General features: G+C 46.5%; 1 protein-coding gene and 1 pseudogene across 10 annotated transcripts in view; one reads left to right on the top strand and one right to left on the bottom strand.

Annotated features, from left to right (window-relative positions):
- The window catches only part of CFAP251 (cilia and flagella associated protein 251), an 85,281-nt gene extending 68,005 nt beyond the window's left edge, over positions 1–17,276 (bottom strand). For 6 of the 10 annotated variants that reach the window (XM_077955482.1, XM_077955485.1, XM_028830013.2 and 3 more), the window contains exons 1-5: positions 17,160–17,276; positions 14,300–14,742; positions 12,291–12,659; positions 3,300–3,440; positions 842–951 (exon numbers count right to left, since the gene is read on the bottom strand). In XM_077955482.1, the coding sequence (XP_077811608.1) occupies positions 842–951; positions 3,300–3,440; positions 12,291–12,659; positions 14,300–14,722 (1,043 nt within the window). In that variant the 5' untranslated portion in view covers positions 14,723–14,742; positions 17,160–17,276. The remainder of the gene's footprint in view (positions 1–841; positions 952–3,299; positions 3,441–12,290; positions 12,660–14,299; positions 14,743–17,159) is intronic. The other 4 variants (XM_077955488.1, XM_077955490.1, XM_077955484.1 and 1 more) reach the window with 3 other exon arrangements.
- LOC701292 (small ribosomal subunit protein eS1 pseudogene) lies at positions 5,322–6,160 on the top strand (annotated as a pseudogene).
- Positions 17,277–19,175: the final 1,899 nt, after the last annotated feature.

Here is a 19,175-nt window from a genome sequence, read left to right as displayed (position 1 = left end):
TGGCTTGAGCCCAGGAGTTCAAGACCAGCATGGGAAACAAAGCAAGACCCCATCTCTATGAAAATATAATACAATAAAATAAAATATTTAAGAAGAGGCCAAGCATGGTGGCTTACACCTATAATCCCAGTGCTTTGAGAGGCCAAGATGGGAGGATCTCTTGAAGCCAGGAGTTCAAGACCAGCCGGGGCAACATAGCAAGACCTCGTCTCTACAAAAAAAAGTTAGCCAGGTGTGGTTGCATGTGCCTGTGGTCCCAGCTACTCAGGAGGCCAAAGCAGGAGAATCACTTTATCCTGGGAGTTCATGGCTGCAATGAGCTATGACTGCACCACTGCACTCCAGCATGGGCAATGGAGCGAGAACCTGTCTGTATTATGAAAGAAAGGAGGCAATGGCGGGTTGTTAGAATTAGAGAGAGACTGCAGAGAAACAGCAGCTTTGGAAAGTCTCCCATCATTACTATACCTAAAACCATGGCAGGCAAACAGATCAAAATTGAACATATCCAATAAGAAATGTATGGAACGGGGAGCAGCGATAGACAGGAACACTTGGTAGTAACCATTAAGAACTGCCCAGAAGAGGCAGCCTGACCAGCCACTAGAAAATCTGTCCTTGTAGAAGTAATATTTCTCGTTGTAAATGACAGATTTGCCATCTGGGTTATGCTTTGAGCTTGTGTGAGCTAGGTTAATGTGAGTCAGCATAAGCTAGTCTACTGTGGAACGCCAACAAATCAAATTTCTAGGCATTGGCATTACTCATTCTGTCATTGTCACACAGTGGCAGATACTCTACACAAATCTGGGGAAAAAAGAAGTGGCTACACAAAGCCTACCCTGTGAAGGAGTCCCATATAATCACCAGGCAGTCTGGCCCTTTGTCTGCTGTGGCGATCCACCGCCTGTCTTCACTGACACAGAGGCAGGAGATAATATTGGCATGGCCCTATAGAAATGGAGAGAAAATGCTTTGAAACATCCAAGATGTGGCCCAGCCTTGGCCACCATCAGCAAAGGCCAGGCCCCACAGAGAGATCTGAGCTCCTTTCAACGCTCATCTGGCTGGAAATTCTGTTCCTGCTGGCCTTCCTGGGGGTTTCTCCACTTCCTAGTGGGTGATTTTCAAACTTTCTCTCCCTCCAAACACCTGAAAGATAACTCCCCACATGAACAATGGCTCCTAGAGGTCAAGGCACGTGGCAACTCTCAACCTAAGTGGAGGATAAGTATCTGAGCCCTCCCCTCCCCCAGCCACTCTGAGTCACGCTGCCAGCCTCTTCTCTCTAGAACACTGCTCACTTCAGGGCTCTGAGCAGCTCTGGAGCAAAAAGTTCCCCATTGGTCTCTCTACTTCCACTCTTTTTGTTTGTTTGAGACAGGGTCTCACTCTGTCACCCAGACTAAAGTGCATCAACACAATCTTGGCTCACTGCAGCCTTGATCTCCTGGGCTCAAGCAATCCTCCCACCTCAGCCTCCCAAGTAGCTGGGACTACAGGCACATGCCACCGTGCCCAGCTGATTTTTAAATTTTTTGTAGAGACAAGGGTCTTGCTATGTTGCCCAGGCTGGCCTCAAACTCCTGGGCTCAAGTGATCCACCCACCTCAGCCTCCTCGGCCACGGCCTGTGCTGAAATTACAGGCATGAGCCACCATGCTCGGCCTCTGCTTCCACTCTTATCTTCTTATAATCCTTTTGTGCACACAAGAGAGGAATCTTCTGGAAACACAAATGGCAGCACTCCCTGCTGGGAAATGGCCCCTCTTCCCTCCTTCCTTCTCTCTCACCTTCACGGTGCATCAGCCATGCCAGCCTTCTTTCCGGGCCCCACACATAGGCCTGAACACTTGTTGCTCCGTCTGGAATGTTCTCTCCCAGACTGTCTTTGACTGGGTCATTCTCATCCTCCAAGTTTTAGCAGAAACAGCACCTCTTCAATCTCTGCCCACTCAATCTAAAGTTAAGTCTTCTCTTACCCTAATTTGTCTCTCTCAGAGCATTTTCACATCTCCTTTTAATCACTGGTTACAATTTGTAATCATTTATGTGTTCACTTGTTTAACGTCTGTCTCTGTACTAGACTGTAAGCTCCATGAGAGCAGGGAATACATCTATTTTGTTCATTACTACAGACCTATACTCTGAAACATAGCAGCTATAAACTATTTGTGAAACAAATGGATGGTCAAGGCCACTCCCAGCCCTCTGGCCCTAGTGAGGCTGGACTCCTGCCTCCTTCCACTCCAGCACATCTGTGCATCCTGCTCGCCCTGACTATCTGAGCCTGCCCACAGCGATCTCTTCCTTCTCTCTCTGCCATCACCACTGTGCTCACTGCCATGCATTCAATGAAGCTCCAAGGGGAGCTGCCTGGTGATTTCTGCCTGCGTATTTCTGGACTTCTAGAGACTGAATTCCTTAAGTTGCACCCAGACATCTTGAATCCCTGGCACAACACTGAGTATTGACTGGGTCCTTGGTAAATACCTTGTGGTGTTTTTGATCTAGGTATCAGCTAAGGACACTCCTGTAACAACATACGTCAACTGAAAGGGTGATATGGAACAGTTTACCAGGTCAATAAGTAGAAAGTCAGACACCAAGGAATAGGACGCTTGGAAAGGTAAATGATGAAAATGAATTGGGTCCTAAATATCAGGAATGAAGGAAGCGGAGTGCTGTGAGGAGGGCAGGCACGAAGGACAAATCGGGGAGGCTCAGAGAGGGGTGAAAATGAGCAAAGCTGCTGAAAGGAGGGAGGGATAAAAGGACAACTGACCTACTTAACACTTTCAAGACAGGAGACATCATTTACTAATACGGTCTTGGGCAAGTCACTTAAATCACTCTGAGCCTCAGTTTCTTCTTCTGTAAAATGGGTATATGAATACCCACTTCTCGGTACAGTTGTAAGATGAAAGCCCTTTGAAAACTAGAGAGGTATGTAAGTGTCCGTGAGGTCGGCACCCTGCTGAATAGCTGCCCTTTGTGTTATATCTGTGGAGACATGATCTACGCTGTCCACATTTTTGCAGAAGTGTAAAAAATACAGATGTTTTAAATTCTATCTATAAAATTAATGTCAACTGCTGTTTTGTAAGTTGATTCTGATTAGAAACAGAGAGACAATAAGCAATACCATGTATTTGTAAAGACAGGATTGCTTTTAGTTCCAAGGAGAGTGGGAAAATATGACAGTGATAGAATGAAGTTAGTCCTTGAGATATAAAACAAAATACCACACACACGTTTAAGACAACTCCCCTGCCCATAGGAAGGAAATCCCTACATACCTGAAGGTGGTGTTGATTATTCCTCAACACGTTGTAGATGATCGCAGTGTGAGCGCAAACATACAGAAGAACTCTCTGCTTTTCCTCTCGAATATAGTAAACAGGAAGAGAACTGTTCCATCCAAACGACCAGGTCATGGTCTGGAAGACAAGGGCAAAACCAGCAAGACATTACAGCATGTTCAGCCCAGAGCTACGACTCCAGGAACTCGCTGGAGGGGAAGGATTTCACATCAACAGTCCAGCAAAGAGGAACCACTTTAAGAAAGTCCTCAGCCAGGCATGGTGGCTCATACCTGTAATCCCAGCACTTTGGGAGGCTGAGGTGGGAGGATCACCTGAAGTCAGGAGTTCGAGACCAGCCTGGCCAACATGGTGAAACCCCATCTCTACTAGAAATACACAAATTAGCTGGGCGTGGTGGCATGTGCCTGTAATCCCAGCTACTTGGAGGCTAAGGCAGGAGAATCGCTTGAAACCAGGAGACGGGGAGGTTGCAGTGAGCTGAGATCGTTCCATCACACTCCATCCTGGGCAACAGTGTGAGAAAAAAAGGTTAAGATGGCAACTTTAATGTTCTGTGTATTTTACCACAATTTAAAAAAATTTTGGTTAATTTTATGGCATGTTAATTATACCTCCATTAGAAAAGAAAGTCTTCAACAATACACAGAAATAACTTCCTTTTCTTCGACTCCTCAGGACCAAGACTTTGTTCAGTACCAGACACACAGTGAGAACCTAATGTTGTGAAATTCCATTTACTTTCTAAAAGCATGTAGGGTAGACAAGTTACAATGAAGTCATTATGTAACTTTATAAGAAAGGCAAATAAGCTGGGAGCCCTGTCTCATGCCTGTAATCCCAGCACTTTGGGAGGCTGAGGTGGGTGAATCACCTGAGGTCGAGGGTTCTTGACCAGGCTGGTCAAAATGGTGAAACCTCATCTCTACTAAAAATACAAAACTTAACCGGGCGTGGTGGCAGGCGCCTTTACTCCCAGCTACTGAGGAGGCTGAGGCTGGAGAATCACTTGAACCTGGGAGGCAGAGGTTGCAGTGAGCTAAGATCGCACCACTGCGCTCCAGCCTGGGTAACAGAGCGAAACTCCATCTCAAAGAAAAAAAAAAGAAAAGAAAGGCAATTAATTATTCAGCTTGGGTATTTGTCCCTATGTACTATTTCTACCGGAAGGATAAAGGATGAAGAGACAAAATCTCTTTAGAAAAATTAGAAATTCTGTATTGCCTGAAATAAATCCCAAATTAAAATTTTATGAAATGAAAAATTATAAGTACAATAAATCTGACTACTGCTTTTACTTCAATACTAGTTTATTTATGTACTAGTTTTGTGTTCAAAGTTTTTTGGGTTTTTTTTTTTTTTTTTGGCAGGGGACAGAGTCTCACTCTGTTGCCAGGCTGGAGTGCAGTGGCACGATCTCAGCTCACTGTTTACTCCACCTCCCGGGTTCAAGTGACTCTCCTGCCTCAGTCTCCTAAGTATCTTGGAGAGCAGGCACGTGCCACCACACCCAGCTACTTTTTGTATATCTAGTAGAGATGTGATTTCACCATGTTGGCCAGGATGGTCTTGATCTCTTGACCTCGTGATCCACCTGCCTCAGCCTCCCAAAGTGCTGGGATTACAGGTGTGGGCAACGGCGCTCAGCTCAAAGTATTTTTTAAAAATTAAGAATAGGCTGGGCGCAGTGGCTCATGCCTGTAATCCCAGCACTTTGGGAGGCCGAGGCAGGCGGATCACAAGGTCGGGAAATCGAGACCATCCTGGCTAACACGGTGAAACCCTGTCTCTACTAAAAAATACAAAAAATTAGCCGGGCATGTTGGCAGGCGCCTGTAGTCCCAGCTACTCGGGAGGCTGAGGCAGGAGAATGGCGTGAACCCCGGAGGCGGAGCTTGCAGTGAGCCGAGATCGCACCACTGCACTTCAGCCTGGACGACACAGCAAGACTCCATCTCAAAAAAAAAAAAAAATTATTAAGAATAAACCCCTTTCAGCTCTCTGAGCAGCACCATGGCGGTTGGTAAGAACAAGCGCCTTACGAAAGGCGGCAAAAAGGGAGCCAAGAAGAAAGTGGTTGATCCATTTTCTAAGAAAGATTGGTATGATGTGAAAGCATCTGCTGTGTTCAATGTAAGAAATATTGGAAAGAAGCTCGTCACCAGGACCCAAGGAACCAAAATTGCATCTGATGGTCTCAAGGGTCGTGTGTTTGAAGTGAGTCTTGCTGATTTGCAGAATGATGAAGTTGCATTTAGAAAATTCAAGCTGATTACTGAAGATGTTCAGGGCAAAAACTGCCTGACTAACTTCCATGGCATGGATCTTACCCGTGACAAAATGTGTTCCATGGTCAAAAAGTGGCAGACAACGATTGAAGCTCATGTTGATGTCAAGACTACCGATGGTTACTTGCTTCGTCTGTTCTGTGTTGGTTTTACTAAAAAACACAACAATCAGATACGGAAGACTTCTTATGCTCAGCACCAATAGGTCCGCCAAATCCGGAAGAAGATGATGGAAATCATGACCCGAGAGGTGCAGACAAATGACTTGAAAGAAGTGGTCAATAAATTGATTCCAGACAGCATTGGAAAAGACACAGAAAAGGCTTGCCAATCTGTTTATCCTCTCCATGATGTCTTCGTTAGGAAAGTAAAAATGCTGAAGAAGGCCAAGTTTGAATTGGGAAAGCTCATGGAGCTTCATGGTGAAGGCAGTAGTTCTGGAAAAGCCACTGGGGATGAGATAGGTGCTAAAGTTGAACGAGCTGATAGATATGAACCACCAGTCCAAGAATCTGTTTAAAGTTCAGACTTCAATTAGTGTCAAATAAAAAGTGCTAATTGTGGGGAAAAAAAAAAGAATAAACCAACTGTGGCACATCCAGACAATGCAATATTATTCAACAAGAAAAAAAAAAAAAGGCTAACAAGCCACAAAGAGGTATGGAGGAAAGTTACAGGCATGTTGGTAAGTGAATGAAGCCAACTGAAAAGGCTGCATATTACATGATTCCAACTATATGACGTTCTAGAAAAGGCAAAACTATGGAGACAATAAAAAAATCAGTGCGGCCCGGCACAGTGGCTCACACCTGTAACCCCAGCACTTTGGGAGGCTGAGGTGGGTGGATCATCTGCGGTCAGGAGACCAGTCTGGCCAACATGGTGAAACCCCCCGTCTCTACTAAAAATACAAAAAATTAGCCAGGTATGGTGGTGCGTGCCTGTAATCTCAGCTACTTGAGAGGCTAAGGCAGGAGAATTGCTTGAACCCAGGAAGCAGAGGTTATAGCAAGCTGAGATCATGCCACTGCACTCCAGCCTGGGCAACACAGCAAGACCCTGTCTAAAAAAAAATTAAAAGATCAGTGGTTGCCAGGGCTCAGGGGAGGAAGGGAAGGATGGATAGGTGGAGGACAGGGGTTTCAGGGCATAAATCGATTAGTATACTAGAATGGTGGGTATGGTGGGTACATGTCAGGATACATTTGTCCAGGCCCATAATAAGCATGACACACAGAGTGACCCCCAATGTACACTATGGACTTAGGTTAATAATAAGGTAGCAGTATTGGTTCATCAGTGCTAATGGATGAACTACATTCATGCAGGATGTGAATAAAAGGGAAAACTGGGAGAGGAAGGATATAAAAGGAATATGTGGGCGCCCTGTGTACATTCAGCTCAAGTTTTTTCTTTGTTCTTTTTTTTTTTTTTTTTTTTTGAGATGGAGTCTCACTCTTTCACCAGGCTGGAGTACAGCAGCACGATCTCAGTTCACTGCAACCTCCACCTCCTGGGTTCAAGCGATTCTCCTGCCTCAGCCTCCTGAGTAGCTGGGACTACAGGCACGCACCACCATGTCCAGCTAAATTTTGTATTTTTAGTGGAGACGGGGTTTCACCATGTTGGCCAGGATGGTCTCGATCTCTTGATCTCATGATCCGCCTGCCTTAGTCTCCCAAAGTGCTGGGATTACAGGCGTGAGCCACTGCTCCCGGCCTTCAATTTTTCTATAAACCCAAAACTGCTTAAAAATAAAATCCAGGCAGGGTGCAGTGGCTTGTGTCTGTAATCCCAGAACTTTGGGAGGTCGAGGTGAGTGGACTGCTTCATCCCAGGAGTTCAAGACCAGCCTGGGCAACATACTGAAACCCCATCTCTAAAAAAAATACAAAAATTAGCCAGGCATGGTGGTGTGCATCTTTAATCCCATCTACTCAGGAGGCTGAAGCAGGAGGAATGACTGAGCCTAGGAGGTGGAGGTTGCTGTGAGCTGAGATCATAATGCTGCCCTCCAGCCTGAGCAATAGAGCAAGACCCTGTCTCAAAAAAAAAAAAAAAAAAAAAAAAAATCTATTTAAAAAAATTAACTAGGGCCAAATAATCAAATGCAGTAGAGTGCTGAAAGTGATGCGTTGCTAAGAATCAGTGAATTAAATTGGAATATAGAAACAAAATCTGGTAAGTTTCCTTTCTTATCTTTGAACAATACTTATAAAATTAAATTGTTTCTCCCCAAGACAGACATAGCAGGTAATGTGACCAATTTCTCTCTCCTACATTCTTAATTCCCCATCCCCTTCTGTTTCCATCTGCTCATTCCCTATAATTTATATTTATATTTAGATCTCTTATTGTGTGGGTGTGAGTGGTAGAATTATGGAATCATAATTGTCTCAAGCTGCAACTTCTAGGAACAGAATTATTTAATATTTGGCTGTTTCTTAAAAGCTGATTTATTCAAATGAAATTGTTCTTTTGGAAACTTGCTAATCCTAAAAGGATCATCTTTCTGGAAATTTATTTTGCCACTTAACAAATTAGTTACAAAAAGAAAACATTCCTAAAAGGACTCCTGTCTTCAGCCACAACAGCCCTTCCCGGGTCACCACGAGGCTGACTTCACTTAGTGGTAACAGAACAACCCCACTCAAGCAGCATCCACAATTACAGAAATCAAATAGTATTAATCATCATGTTTTGCAGCAGTTTTAACATGCATGACAGACGATTATAGAGATAGCCACCACTTAGCCACCACTTACATCAATCTTTTTCTAAAACATATTAATCTGGAAAACAAAACTTTGCTATCAAAACCAGATTTCACTGTATTTGATACTCATAAGATTCCTGCTCACAAAAACATGATTGCCTTGTTTCCTGGCTGGAGGTGGGATCCACAGTCATGTCTATTTACCATGAACACTGGGAGCTAGTACAGGCCTTAGGACTAAGGAGGGGACCCCAAAGGAAAAGGAGAATACTGCGGACACAGGAGAGATGGAGGAGCATGTTCACTATAGGACCTTGTGTGACAGCAAGAAATTAGAAGCAATGTAAGTGGCCACAGAGAGGGGAACAGTTACATTTAAAAAGAGGAAGTGGGCTGGGCACGGTGGCTCATGCCTGTAATTCCAACACTTTGGGAGGCTGAGGTGGGTGGATCACCTGAGGTCAGGAGCTCGAGACTAGCCTGGCCCACATGGCGAAACCCCATGTCTACAAAAATACAAAAGTTAGCTGGACATGGTAATGTGTGCCTGTAATCCCAGCTACACGAGAGACTGAGGCAGGAGAATCACTTGAACCCAGGAGGCAGAGGTTGCAGTGATCCAAGATAGCACCACTGCACTCCAGCCTGGGGGACAGAGTGAGACTCCATCTCAAAAAAAGAAAAACAAAAAGTGGAAGTAGAGATACATGCACTGATACAAGAAACCTTCCAAGACATATTAAGTGGAAAAACATTTTGTAGAAATGCAGGATTATCTCATTGGTAAAAAAAAAAAAAAAAAAAAAAAACACAAAAACTAAATGTGAGCCATGTGAGCATGCGCACAGGCATGGGCACACAGATAACACGTTGTACATGCCCAGAAAAAGGTCAGGAGAGGAGCAGTCACAGCCAACTGTGGCAGGAGTTACATAAGGAAATGAGATTGGGGTAGGGGTGTGTGTAGGAAGAAGAATCTTTGCCTTCAAACATGTATAAGTTGTCTGAACTTTTTATGAATAGTTTTTGTTTGTTTGTTTGAGACAGAGTCTCACTCTATTACCCAGGTTGGAGTGCAATGGAGCAATCTTGGCTCACTTCAACTTCTGCCTTCCTAGGTTCAAGCGATTCTCCTGGCTCAGCCTCCCAAGTAGCTGGGATTACAGGCATGTGCCACCACGACTGGCTAATTTTGTATTTTTAGTAGAGATGGGGTTTCACCATGTTGGTCAGGCTGGTCTTGAACTCCTGACCTCAGGTGATCCACCCACCTCAGCTTCCCAAAGTGCTGGATTACACGTGTGAGCCTCCACACCCAGCCAACACTGAATAGTTTTAACAAAAAGAAAAAATAGAGGCCAGGTATGGTAGCTCACACCTATAATCTCGACACTTTGGGAGGCCGAGGCGGGAGGATTGCTTGAGCTTACGAGTTCAAGACCAGCCTGAGAGATATAGTGAGACTCCATCTCTAAAAAAGATTTCTAAAATTAGCTGGGTGTGGGCCGGGCGCAGTGGCTCATGCCTGTAATCCCAGCACTTTGGGAGGCCGAGGTGGGCGGATCACGAGGTCAGGAGATCAACACCATCCTGGCTAACACGGTAAAACCCCATCTCTACTAAAAATACAACAAAAACAAAATTAGCCAGGTGTGGTGGCAGGTGCCTGTAGTCCCAGCTACTCGGGAGGCTGAGGCAGGAGAATGGCATGAACCCAGGAGGTGGAGTTTGCAGTGAGCCGAGATCATGCCACTGCACTCCAGCCTGGGCGACAGAGCAAGACTCCGTCTCAAAAAAAAAAAAAAAAAAAATTAGTTGGGTGTGGTAACACACGCCTGTAGTCCCAGATACTCGGGAGGCTGAGGTAGTAAGATCCATTGAACCCAGGAGATGGAGGTTGCAGTGAACCATGATCTGCATTCCAGTCTGGGTGACAGAGTGAGAGCCTGTCTCAAAATAAAGAAAAACAAAAATAATAAAGAAGAAAGAGAGAAAGAAAAGGAAAGTGAAGGAAAAAGAAAGAAGAAAGAAGATACTTGCAATAAGCTAAAGAAATTTCAGGAGGCTGAAGTGGGAGGATTGAGTTCTAGTCCAGCCTGGGCAACACAGCAGGGCTCTGTCTCTTAAAAAAGGCTGGGCGTGGTGGCTCATGCTTGTAATTTCAGCACTTTGGGAGGCCAAGGCGGGCGGATCACGTGGTCAGATCGAGACCATCCTGGCTAACGCAGTGAAACCCCCGTCTCTACTAAAAGAAAAAAAAAAAAATTAGCAGAGTGTGGTGGCACATGTTTGTAGTCCCAGCTACTCGAGAGGCTGAGGCAGGAGAATCACTTGAACCCGGGAGGCAGAGGTTGCAGTGATCCGAGATCATGCCACTGCACTCCAGCCTGGGTGACAGAGTGAGATTCCGTCTCCAAAAAAATAAATAAATAAATAAAATAAATAAATAACTAAAAAGCTAAAGTAATTTGCAAAGGGAGACCATCTAGAAAAATTTTGGTTCTGCAGTGAGACCAAGGTTAAGCAAGACCCAAAACTTGGGGAGTGGCTCTTGCCAGGTCCAGATAGCTGGGCCCCTGACACGAAGAATACACCTTCTCCTTAGAGATATTACCTGGTTGATGCTTGCTGGCTAAACAAAACAAGAGTCTTTGTGGGCCCTAAAGCTCAATTATTCTTCCTCTCAGACTGAACAGTTGCAAGCTATGGGAGAGAGGCTGTCACACTAGGCTCAAATGAAGCCAATCTGCAGAAAGGAGGTTTTCAGTTGTCTGCATTTCCCTCCAGACATCTTGCCACCGTCATCGTCATTGCCACACAGTTGCGGACACTTACTGAGTACTCACTATGTCTTAGGAACTACATTAAGTATTTGATATCCATTCAATCACTTCCACATCTTCCAAAGGCATGAATCTACAGGAAGGATGAATCCTAGGAAACAATTTTCAGAAAGTAGCAGATGGAGGAAGAAGGAAAAAACTCCTCCTTTTCCTTCTCTTGGTAAATGATAATATTTTTACTCCTCGCAGATGGTGCCTCCCTGGAATATCTTCAGCAGTGGCAAAGGCAGATTCCTCTGGACTGCCTGGGCCTTTTCACGCGGCTTTCACTCCTCCATTACCTTCCCCTCTGGGACCCTCTTGGAATGGATGGTTTGGGGGGCATGGAAAGATATCAAGGCAGAAGAGGTGAGGCAGAAAGGGGAAGGGGTGGAACTTGTGGCATGAAGGAGGAATTTTACAATGTGAGAGAGAAAAAGGAGAGGAGACAGGAGGGGAGGAGAGAAAAGCGAAAGCAGAGGGGAGGGGAAGAAGAGGGAGAGGAAGCAAGAAGGAAAGGGGGAGGAGGAAGCTGGGGAGAGGGCCGGAATGGAGTTTGAATCTCCCCCGTGAAATAGCACCCTATGCAACAGACAAACTATGTCTGGAATTTCCTGCCTGCTGAGCAACACCATTCAACCCAGATGCAGCTCTCAAGCTCATGTTCAGTCACACATGTTCCAGTCAGAGCTCTTAACGGAACTTTAAAAGATGCAAGTCTAGGCCAGGCGCGGTGGCTCATGCCTGTAATCCCAGCACTTTGAGAGGCCGAAGCAGGTGGACCACCTGAGGTTAGGAGTTCAAGACCAGTCTGGCCAACATGACGAGACCCCATCTCTACTAAAAATACAAAAATTAGCCAGGCTTGGTGGCTCATGCCTGTAATCCCAGCTACTTGGGAGGCTGAGGTACAAGAATCACTTGAACCTGGGAGGCAGAGGCTGCAGTGAGCCAAGATGGCGCCACTGCATTCCAGCCTGGGCAACAGAGCAAGACTCTGTGTAAAAAAAAGAGACACAAGTCTGTTATTAGTTTAAAAAGTATCCTTCTGGTGGTATTCTTTTTCTCCCACATGCATAAAATTCCCCTATTGTGCAACACTCTCAAAGTGCTGGGGGAGATTCAAAAGCATTACACTTACCAAGGGATACACCGGGGCACTTTCATCCCTTTCGAACAGAATGTCCTCTGTGGTGCTGGACACCAGTGACTCCCTGGAGATCCCTGCTTCAGACTGGATGTTGGATACTCTACTTTCTTGTCCCTCCTCTCTGTTTTCTGGCTCCAAATCCCTTCTTTCTCGTCCCAGTTCGTCTTGGAGCATCCAGTCGGTTTTCTCCTCAAGCTCTCCTGAGGGCTGCCTTTCAGGGGAACTAATCTGTTGTTCCTCAGGACTGATTTGATCCAAATCAAGAAATTCAAGTTGTGTGCTTAGGCCTCTTAAAAGCTCATCTGTTTCTGCATCCTCCAATTGTAAGGAAGGCTTTGACTTGCTACCTCTTTGGGCTTTCTTTAAAAAGAAATACAAGATCATGATTCCACATGCAGTACGTGCTGCTACACTCACCATTTATTCTCCTTTTCTATTCCCAGTCAGCCAGTCTCAGTGTTAGCCTCAGCTAGGAATGATGAAATGTTTTTTAAAAGAGGCTGGAACATTTTGTACTTAAAAAACAAAACAAGATGGGGTGCAATGGCTCATGCCTGTAATCCCAACACTTTGGGAGGCCAAGAGGGGAGGATCACTTGAGCCCAGGAGTTCAAGACCAGCCTGGGCAACATAGTGAGTGACACCTTCTCTCTACCCAAAATGAACAAAATTAGCTGGATGTGGTGGTGCATGCCTGTAGTCCCAGCTACCCAGGAGGCTGAGGTAGGAGGATCGCTTGAGCCTGGGAGGTCGAGGCTGCTTGTGAAAGATCATGCCACTGTACTCCAGCCTAGGTGACAAAGTGAGACCCCAGGAAGGAAGGAGGGACAAGAGGAGAGAAGGGAGAGGAAGGGGAGGGGAGGGGAGAGAGAAAAGAAAAAGAGAAAAAATAAAAAGAAAAAAGAAAAGAACAGAACAGGACAAACACGGTGTGTTCCAGAGTATTCTTGGCCTACCAGCAGACCCACAATGGCAAAATCATTCTTCTAAGTGGCACTAGTGGTCTCCAAAAGGCTGACTAGTTACAGAGAGTGACCTATTCTTAGGCCACAGCTAAGTTCTCCTACTGGGAGCAGTCTGTGGGAAGTCTACACTCCTATTATCATACCGACTCCATTCTAAGGCGAGCACCTCAGCTGTGGCACCCACCTTCCCCAGGAAACTTTCCCTGGCCATCCTCCAAACTGGGTTAAGAGGCCCTGTTTCATCTCCTGTGCATCTTTCAGTCACTGCACTCATGGGTCTGCCTCCCTACACACCTTAGAGCTCCTTAAAAGAATGGATTGTGGCCGGGCACGGGGGCTCCTAGCACTTTGGGAGGCCGAAGCTGGTGGATCACCTGAGGTCAGGAGTTTGAGACCAGCCTGGTCGACATGAGTGAAACTCTGTCTCTACTAAAAATACAAAAAATCTGCCAGGCGTGGTGGCGGACGCCTGTAATCTCAGCTACGCAGGAAGCTAAGGCAGGAGAATCACTTGAACCCAGGAGGCAGAGGTTGCAGTGAGCCGAGATCGCAACATTGCACTCCAGCCGGGGCAACAAGAGTGAAACTCTGTCTCGAAAGAAAAAAAAAAAGGAATGGATTGTGGCCGGGCATGGTGGCGTGTGCCTGTAATCCTAGCACTTTGGGAGGCCAAGGTGGGCAGATCATTTGAGGTCACATGTTTGAGACCAGTCTGGCCAACATGGTAAGATCGAAATCCCATCTCTACTGAAAATACAAAAAATTAGCTGGGCGTGGTGGCGGATGCCTGTAATCTTAGCTACTCAGGAGACTGAGGCAGGAGAATAGCTTCAACCCAGGAGGCAGAGGTTGCAGTGAGCTGCGATTGTGCCACTGTACTCCAGCCTGGGCGACAGAGTGAGGCTCTGTCTCAAAAAAAAAAAAAAGGAATGGATTGTATCTTACTTGGTTTTGTGTTCCCATAGTCTGGCCTATACTAAGCATTCAATTAATGATTCTGAATGAATTGACGATTGAATGAAGATGACTACTTACTGGGAAAATTCCTGATGTGATTGACTGGGAATCGGTAATCTGTGTCTCCAAACGGATCATGGACTCTGTGACTTCTTGGGGCTCCACTGTGGTTTCTTCCTGTATTCCTGAAGCCTCCTTCTCCTGGGCTTCTCCAGCCACTTCCTCAGTTTCTTCTATGACAATCTTTTTGTCCTCCTTCCCCTCCTCCTCCTTCTCTTCCTCCTCCTCCTTCTCCTCCTCCTCCTCCTCCTCCTCCCCTCCCTCCTCACCCATTTTCCTCTCCTCCTCCTGAGACTCTCTCCATGCTAATGTGTCATCTTTTGATTCCTGTTGTAGATTTTCTACTTCTTTATAATTTGGATTAGGTTCCTCCTCTGCTTTCATTTCTGTTTCTCCATTTTCTCCTGTTGCTTCTCCGGGAGCTTCTTCTGCATCTGACATTCTTCTCTGTAGAGTTTCCTCTAGAGAGATTTTGACCATAATAACCAGTCAGCCCTCGGCTTCCCATTTCCATCTCCTAGTACACTAGCCTATTGATGAAATGTGAACAAATGGCTCTGGCCCCTTTCCACAGGATAAAAAGAATGTCATGTTTCTGAACAGGCACGGTGGCTCATGACTGTAATCCCAGCACTTTGGGAGGCCAAGGCAGATGGATCACCTGAGGTCATGAGTTTGAGACCAGCCTGGCCAACATGATGAAATGCTGTTTCTACTAAAAATACAAAAATTAGCTGGGTGTGGTGGTGAGTGTCTGTAATCCCAGCTACTTGGGAGGCTGAGACAGGAGAATTGCTTGAACCTAGGAGGTGGAGGTTGCAGTGAGCCAAGATCTGCCACTGCACTCCAGCCTGGGTGACAAAAGCAAACTTCTATCTCAAAAATAAAAATAAAAAAAGAATGTCATATTTCTGGCCAGGCGCAGTGGCTCACACCTGTAATCCCAACATTTTGGGAGGCTGAGGCAGGAGGATCACTTGAGGTCAAGAGATTGAGACCAGCCTGGCCCACAACAGACCAGCCTTCCCACGCATGGCTGGGAAATCTTAAAGTATATGTATTTGTGGCCCAGATCTTAAAAATATTGATCCAGGGCCGGGCGCGGTGGCTCACACCTGTAATCCCAGCACTTTGGGAGGCCGAGACAGGTGGATCACGAGGTCAGGAGATCGAGACCATCCTGGCTAACGCGGTGAAACCCGGTCTCTACTAAAAAAATACAAAAATTAGCCCGGCGCGGTGGTGGGCGCCTGTAGTCCCAGCTATACGGGAGGCTGAGGCAGGAGAATGGCTTGAATCTGGGAGGCGGAGCTTGCAGTGAGTGGAGATGGCACCACTGCACTCCAGCCTGGGCGACAGAGCGAGACTCCGTCTCAAAAAAAAAAAAAAAAAAAAAAAATATTGATCCAGGGCCTGTCAACTTTCTAGGAATAAACACCTTGTAGTCTTTTTACCCATTTAAAATATATTCATGGCCGGGCGCGGTGGCTCACGTCTGTAATCCCAGCACTTTGGGAGGCCGAGGTGGGTGGATCACGAGGTCAGGAGTTCGAGACCATCCTGGCTAACATGGTGAAACCCCGTCTCTACTAAAATTACAAAAAATTAGCCAGGCGTGGTGGCGTGCACCTGTAGTCCCAGCTACTCGGGAGGCTGAGGCAGGAGAATGGCGTAAACCCGGGAGGCGGAGCTTGCAGTGAGCCGAGATTGTGCCACTGCACTCCAGCCTGGGCGACAGAGCGAGACTCCGTCTCAAAAAAAAAAAAAAAAAAATATATATATATATATATATATATATATATTCATATTCCCACAGGCAGCGAAATGCATAACCCACATATTAGCAATAATTCTAGAAACAGGAATACGAGAAGAAGCAGGGTAGCCTAGTGGTTAAAAGCAAGGGCCTTGCTGTCAGCTTGTCCTAGCATTGAATCCCATTTCCCCCATGTACTTGTTCTGTGACCTTGGGCAAGTCACTTTATCCCTCAGAGTCTACATTTTCTCATGGGCAAAATAAAAAGAATAATCCTAAATTCTAGGGTTGTTGTAGAGAACAGATAACATATAAAATGCTCAACACAATTCTGGCACATACAGCTTGAAAAAGTGGTAGCAATTGTTATTATTCGAGAGAAAAGCAACCCTAACGACCCTAACATGCAAAGAAATGAACAGTTTGAAAGCCTTCTGACATATTCTCTCATTTATTCCTTACAACAAACAAGAGTTTGAACTAGGAAAACAATAAGGATGGATACTTTATCCCTAAAGAGTTGGACCCAGAACAAAAAAAAATCCCCACATTTTCGGCGACATTAGAATAAGAGAACTCAACTCTTTGAAACTAAAGTCCCAAAGAGTACAGGGTAGTAAAGGTATTTCTATTTCTTAATTTCTTTCTCGGCACTAAATGTATCAGCTCCTCAAATTCATCTCTGGTAAATAAAATAAAATAAAATAAAATAAATAATGAACGAATAAATGAGTTTGAGGCTCTGAGAGGTGAAGTGACTTATTCAAGATGACACCGCTAGTAAGAAAGAGATCTCTGTGGCACTTAGTTTCTCCAGCTGAAAAATTACTGCTGATTCCTGTCTAGGGCTCTGACCACCGAGCCTCTTCTGACTGAGCCCAACTTCGCCGGAGCATCTGGACAGCCGGGTTGGAGCCGCAGGGGTTTGGGGCAGAGGTGCCAGGTGCGTGGCTCTGCAGGGGAATTAAAGCCCAGGTGCGGCCTCTGCCCCCAACTCAGGTCTCCCTGGAGCCGCCCCAGGCCCCACAAGGGCAGGTCGGGTGAGCGCCCCACAAGGGGCGCCAGACCCCGCCAGGCCAGGGCCCCCTCGCCAGGGCCGCGTGGCCTCCGTCCCGGACTTACAGAGAGCACCCACCCCGGTCTTCAAAAGGCCGGAGTCGTCCCACCGCCTGGACCCCTCAGCCACCTCCCGGGCGTCTTTCCAGCGGCAGCCACCTTCTCCACCAGCTCCCTAGTTCTGGTTACCACCCAAGCCCCGTCCCCATGGCAACCGCCGCCGCCGGAAGCTACAGGCCCTAAAGGACAGGCAGGGCGGTGGTCACGTGCCCAGGAAGCGGTGACGAGCGTGGCCGACGCGCCCCCTGCCGGTCGCTGACGGCATAGGCTTTCCTCGCTTTTCTCTCCTTCCTGCGCTCGCGCGATCCCCACCTTTTCACATGGTCCCGTCCCCTGAGAAGCTGCAGCAGCCAATACTGCCAATTTTTACTTTCCACAACCTTGGCAAGATGGGGTGGAGTAGTCTGAACTCGGATACAATTCTCTTTTCCAAAAGCAAACTGAATTTCCAGGTCTCATGGATGCAGCACACAACTGTCCTGCCCGCCTCCTCACCGGGCACCGCGTGTAGGAGACAATTCCAGCTGGCTGAGGGCAGATACGACACAGGGTGCACCAGCTTGCAGTTCTCAGCACAAGGCGTTTCTGCAAAACCAGTCTGGCTAAACCTATTAGGATCATTCCACGTCAAAGTGGCTCTCCACTAACATCTCATGGAAGACGGCAACAGGTGGCCACATGGGTTTCCACTGGGAGCCCTGCGGGAAACCAGCCAGAGCCACTGAGGCAGAAGGCTGTCTGCTGCTGTCATTTGAGGAGAATGTGAATAATTCTCCCTGCCCACAATGCCACGCCCCAGTGATGGTAATTTGATTAATAGGCATACATCTCAAAATAAAAAAGGATAAACTGAGGCAAGCTGTTTTTATTATAGTCAGAAACTTTATAAAATAGAGACTGGAAAATACTTGGAATTAGAACATGCAATTTAAACAGCAAACACTGGTAAACACAGCATGTCTGTGGCTACCAGAGGGGAATACGTGTGGCTGTTGGGTCAAATAGAGTTTGAGGGAATTCGCCCAATAGGAGGGCTTTGGAATTGAGTGTGAGAATCTGTGGCTGGAAGCACACAGCAATACTGATCCCATCAAGGCGAGCTGGTATCTGTATCCAACCACAGCAAAACCAGTCCCAAGGAATACAGGGCTTGCTTGGCAGAACTGCCAAAACAGAAAGTGGTGTGCAAGAACTGGGGAAATGAACACTGATACCACGGAGAGGAGAAAATAATTTAAAGCATCGGCAGGAATCGCTGAGACCCATTTTACCATCTTAAAAGAGACAAAAAATAAAAGGGAGGAAGAATAAGCATTTTCAAGAGGTCTGATCTACTCATTCCTATCCACACCTCAGCGGTTTACAAAATAGCGCTGATCTCAAGGCATAGCCAGGAGGCTCAAGTATAAAAAGTCGAACTAGCAGTGGGCTGGGCGCAGTGGCTCATGCCTGTGATCCCAGCACTTTAGGAGGCCAAGGCAGGAGGACTGCTTGAGCCCAGGAATTCGAGACCAACCTAGTCAACACAGGGAGACCCTCTCTCTACAAAAAATAAATTAGCTATGCATGGTGGTGCACGCCTGTGGTCCCAGATACTTGGGTGGCCGAGGTAGTGCCCAGAGGGTCAAGGCTTCCGTGAACCTTTATCACAACACTGCACTCCAGTCTGGGTGACAAAGCAGGACCTTTTCTCCAAAAAACAAAATGGAGGGGTTCTTATTACCAAATTGAAAGGAGCTTCCTGCCCTCTGGAGAGCTTGCTTCCTCCTAAAGAGGAAGCTGACACGACACCACACTGGGCCACCTGGGGAACCTCCAGGCTTTCCCTGTTCTCCAAAGGGAGCTACTATGGCCCTAGCGGCCCAGCTGCTGAGGAAGCATGGAACTACTTAGCAATTTCCGTATCCACAGCAGCAAGGCCTCAGTGCAAAGAAATATGTTGGTCAAAGCCGGACTTCACAATTGCTAGCTTGTTTTGCTCAACTTTCTATGAAGCTCTTCTGACCCCTTCTGAGCTTTGGT

Source organism: Macaca mulatta, chromosome 11 (assembly GCF_049350105.2).
Source record: "Macaca mulatta isolate MMU2019108-1 chromosome 11, T2T-MMU8v2.0, whole genome shotgun sequence".
Taxonomy (NCBI): domain Eukaryota; kingdom Metazoa; phylum Chordata; class Mammalia; order Primates; family Cercopithecidae; genus Macaca; species Macaca mulatta.
This window is presented reverse-complemented; position numbering and strand designations above follow the sequence as displayed.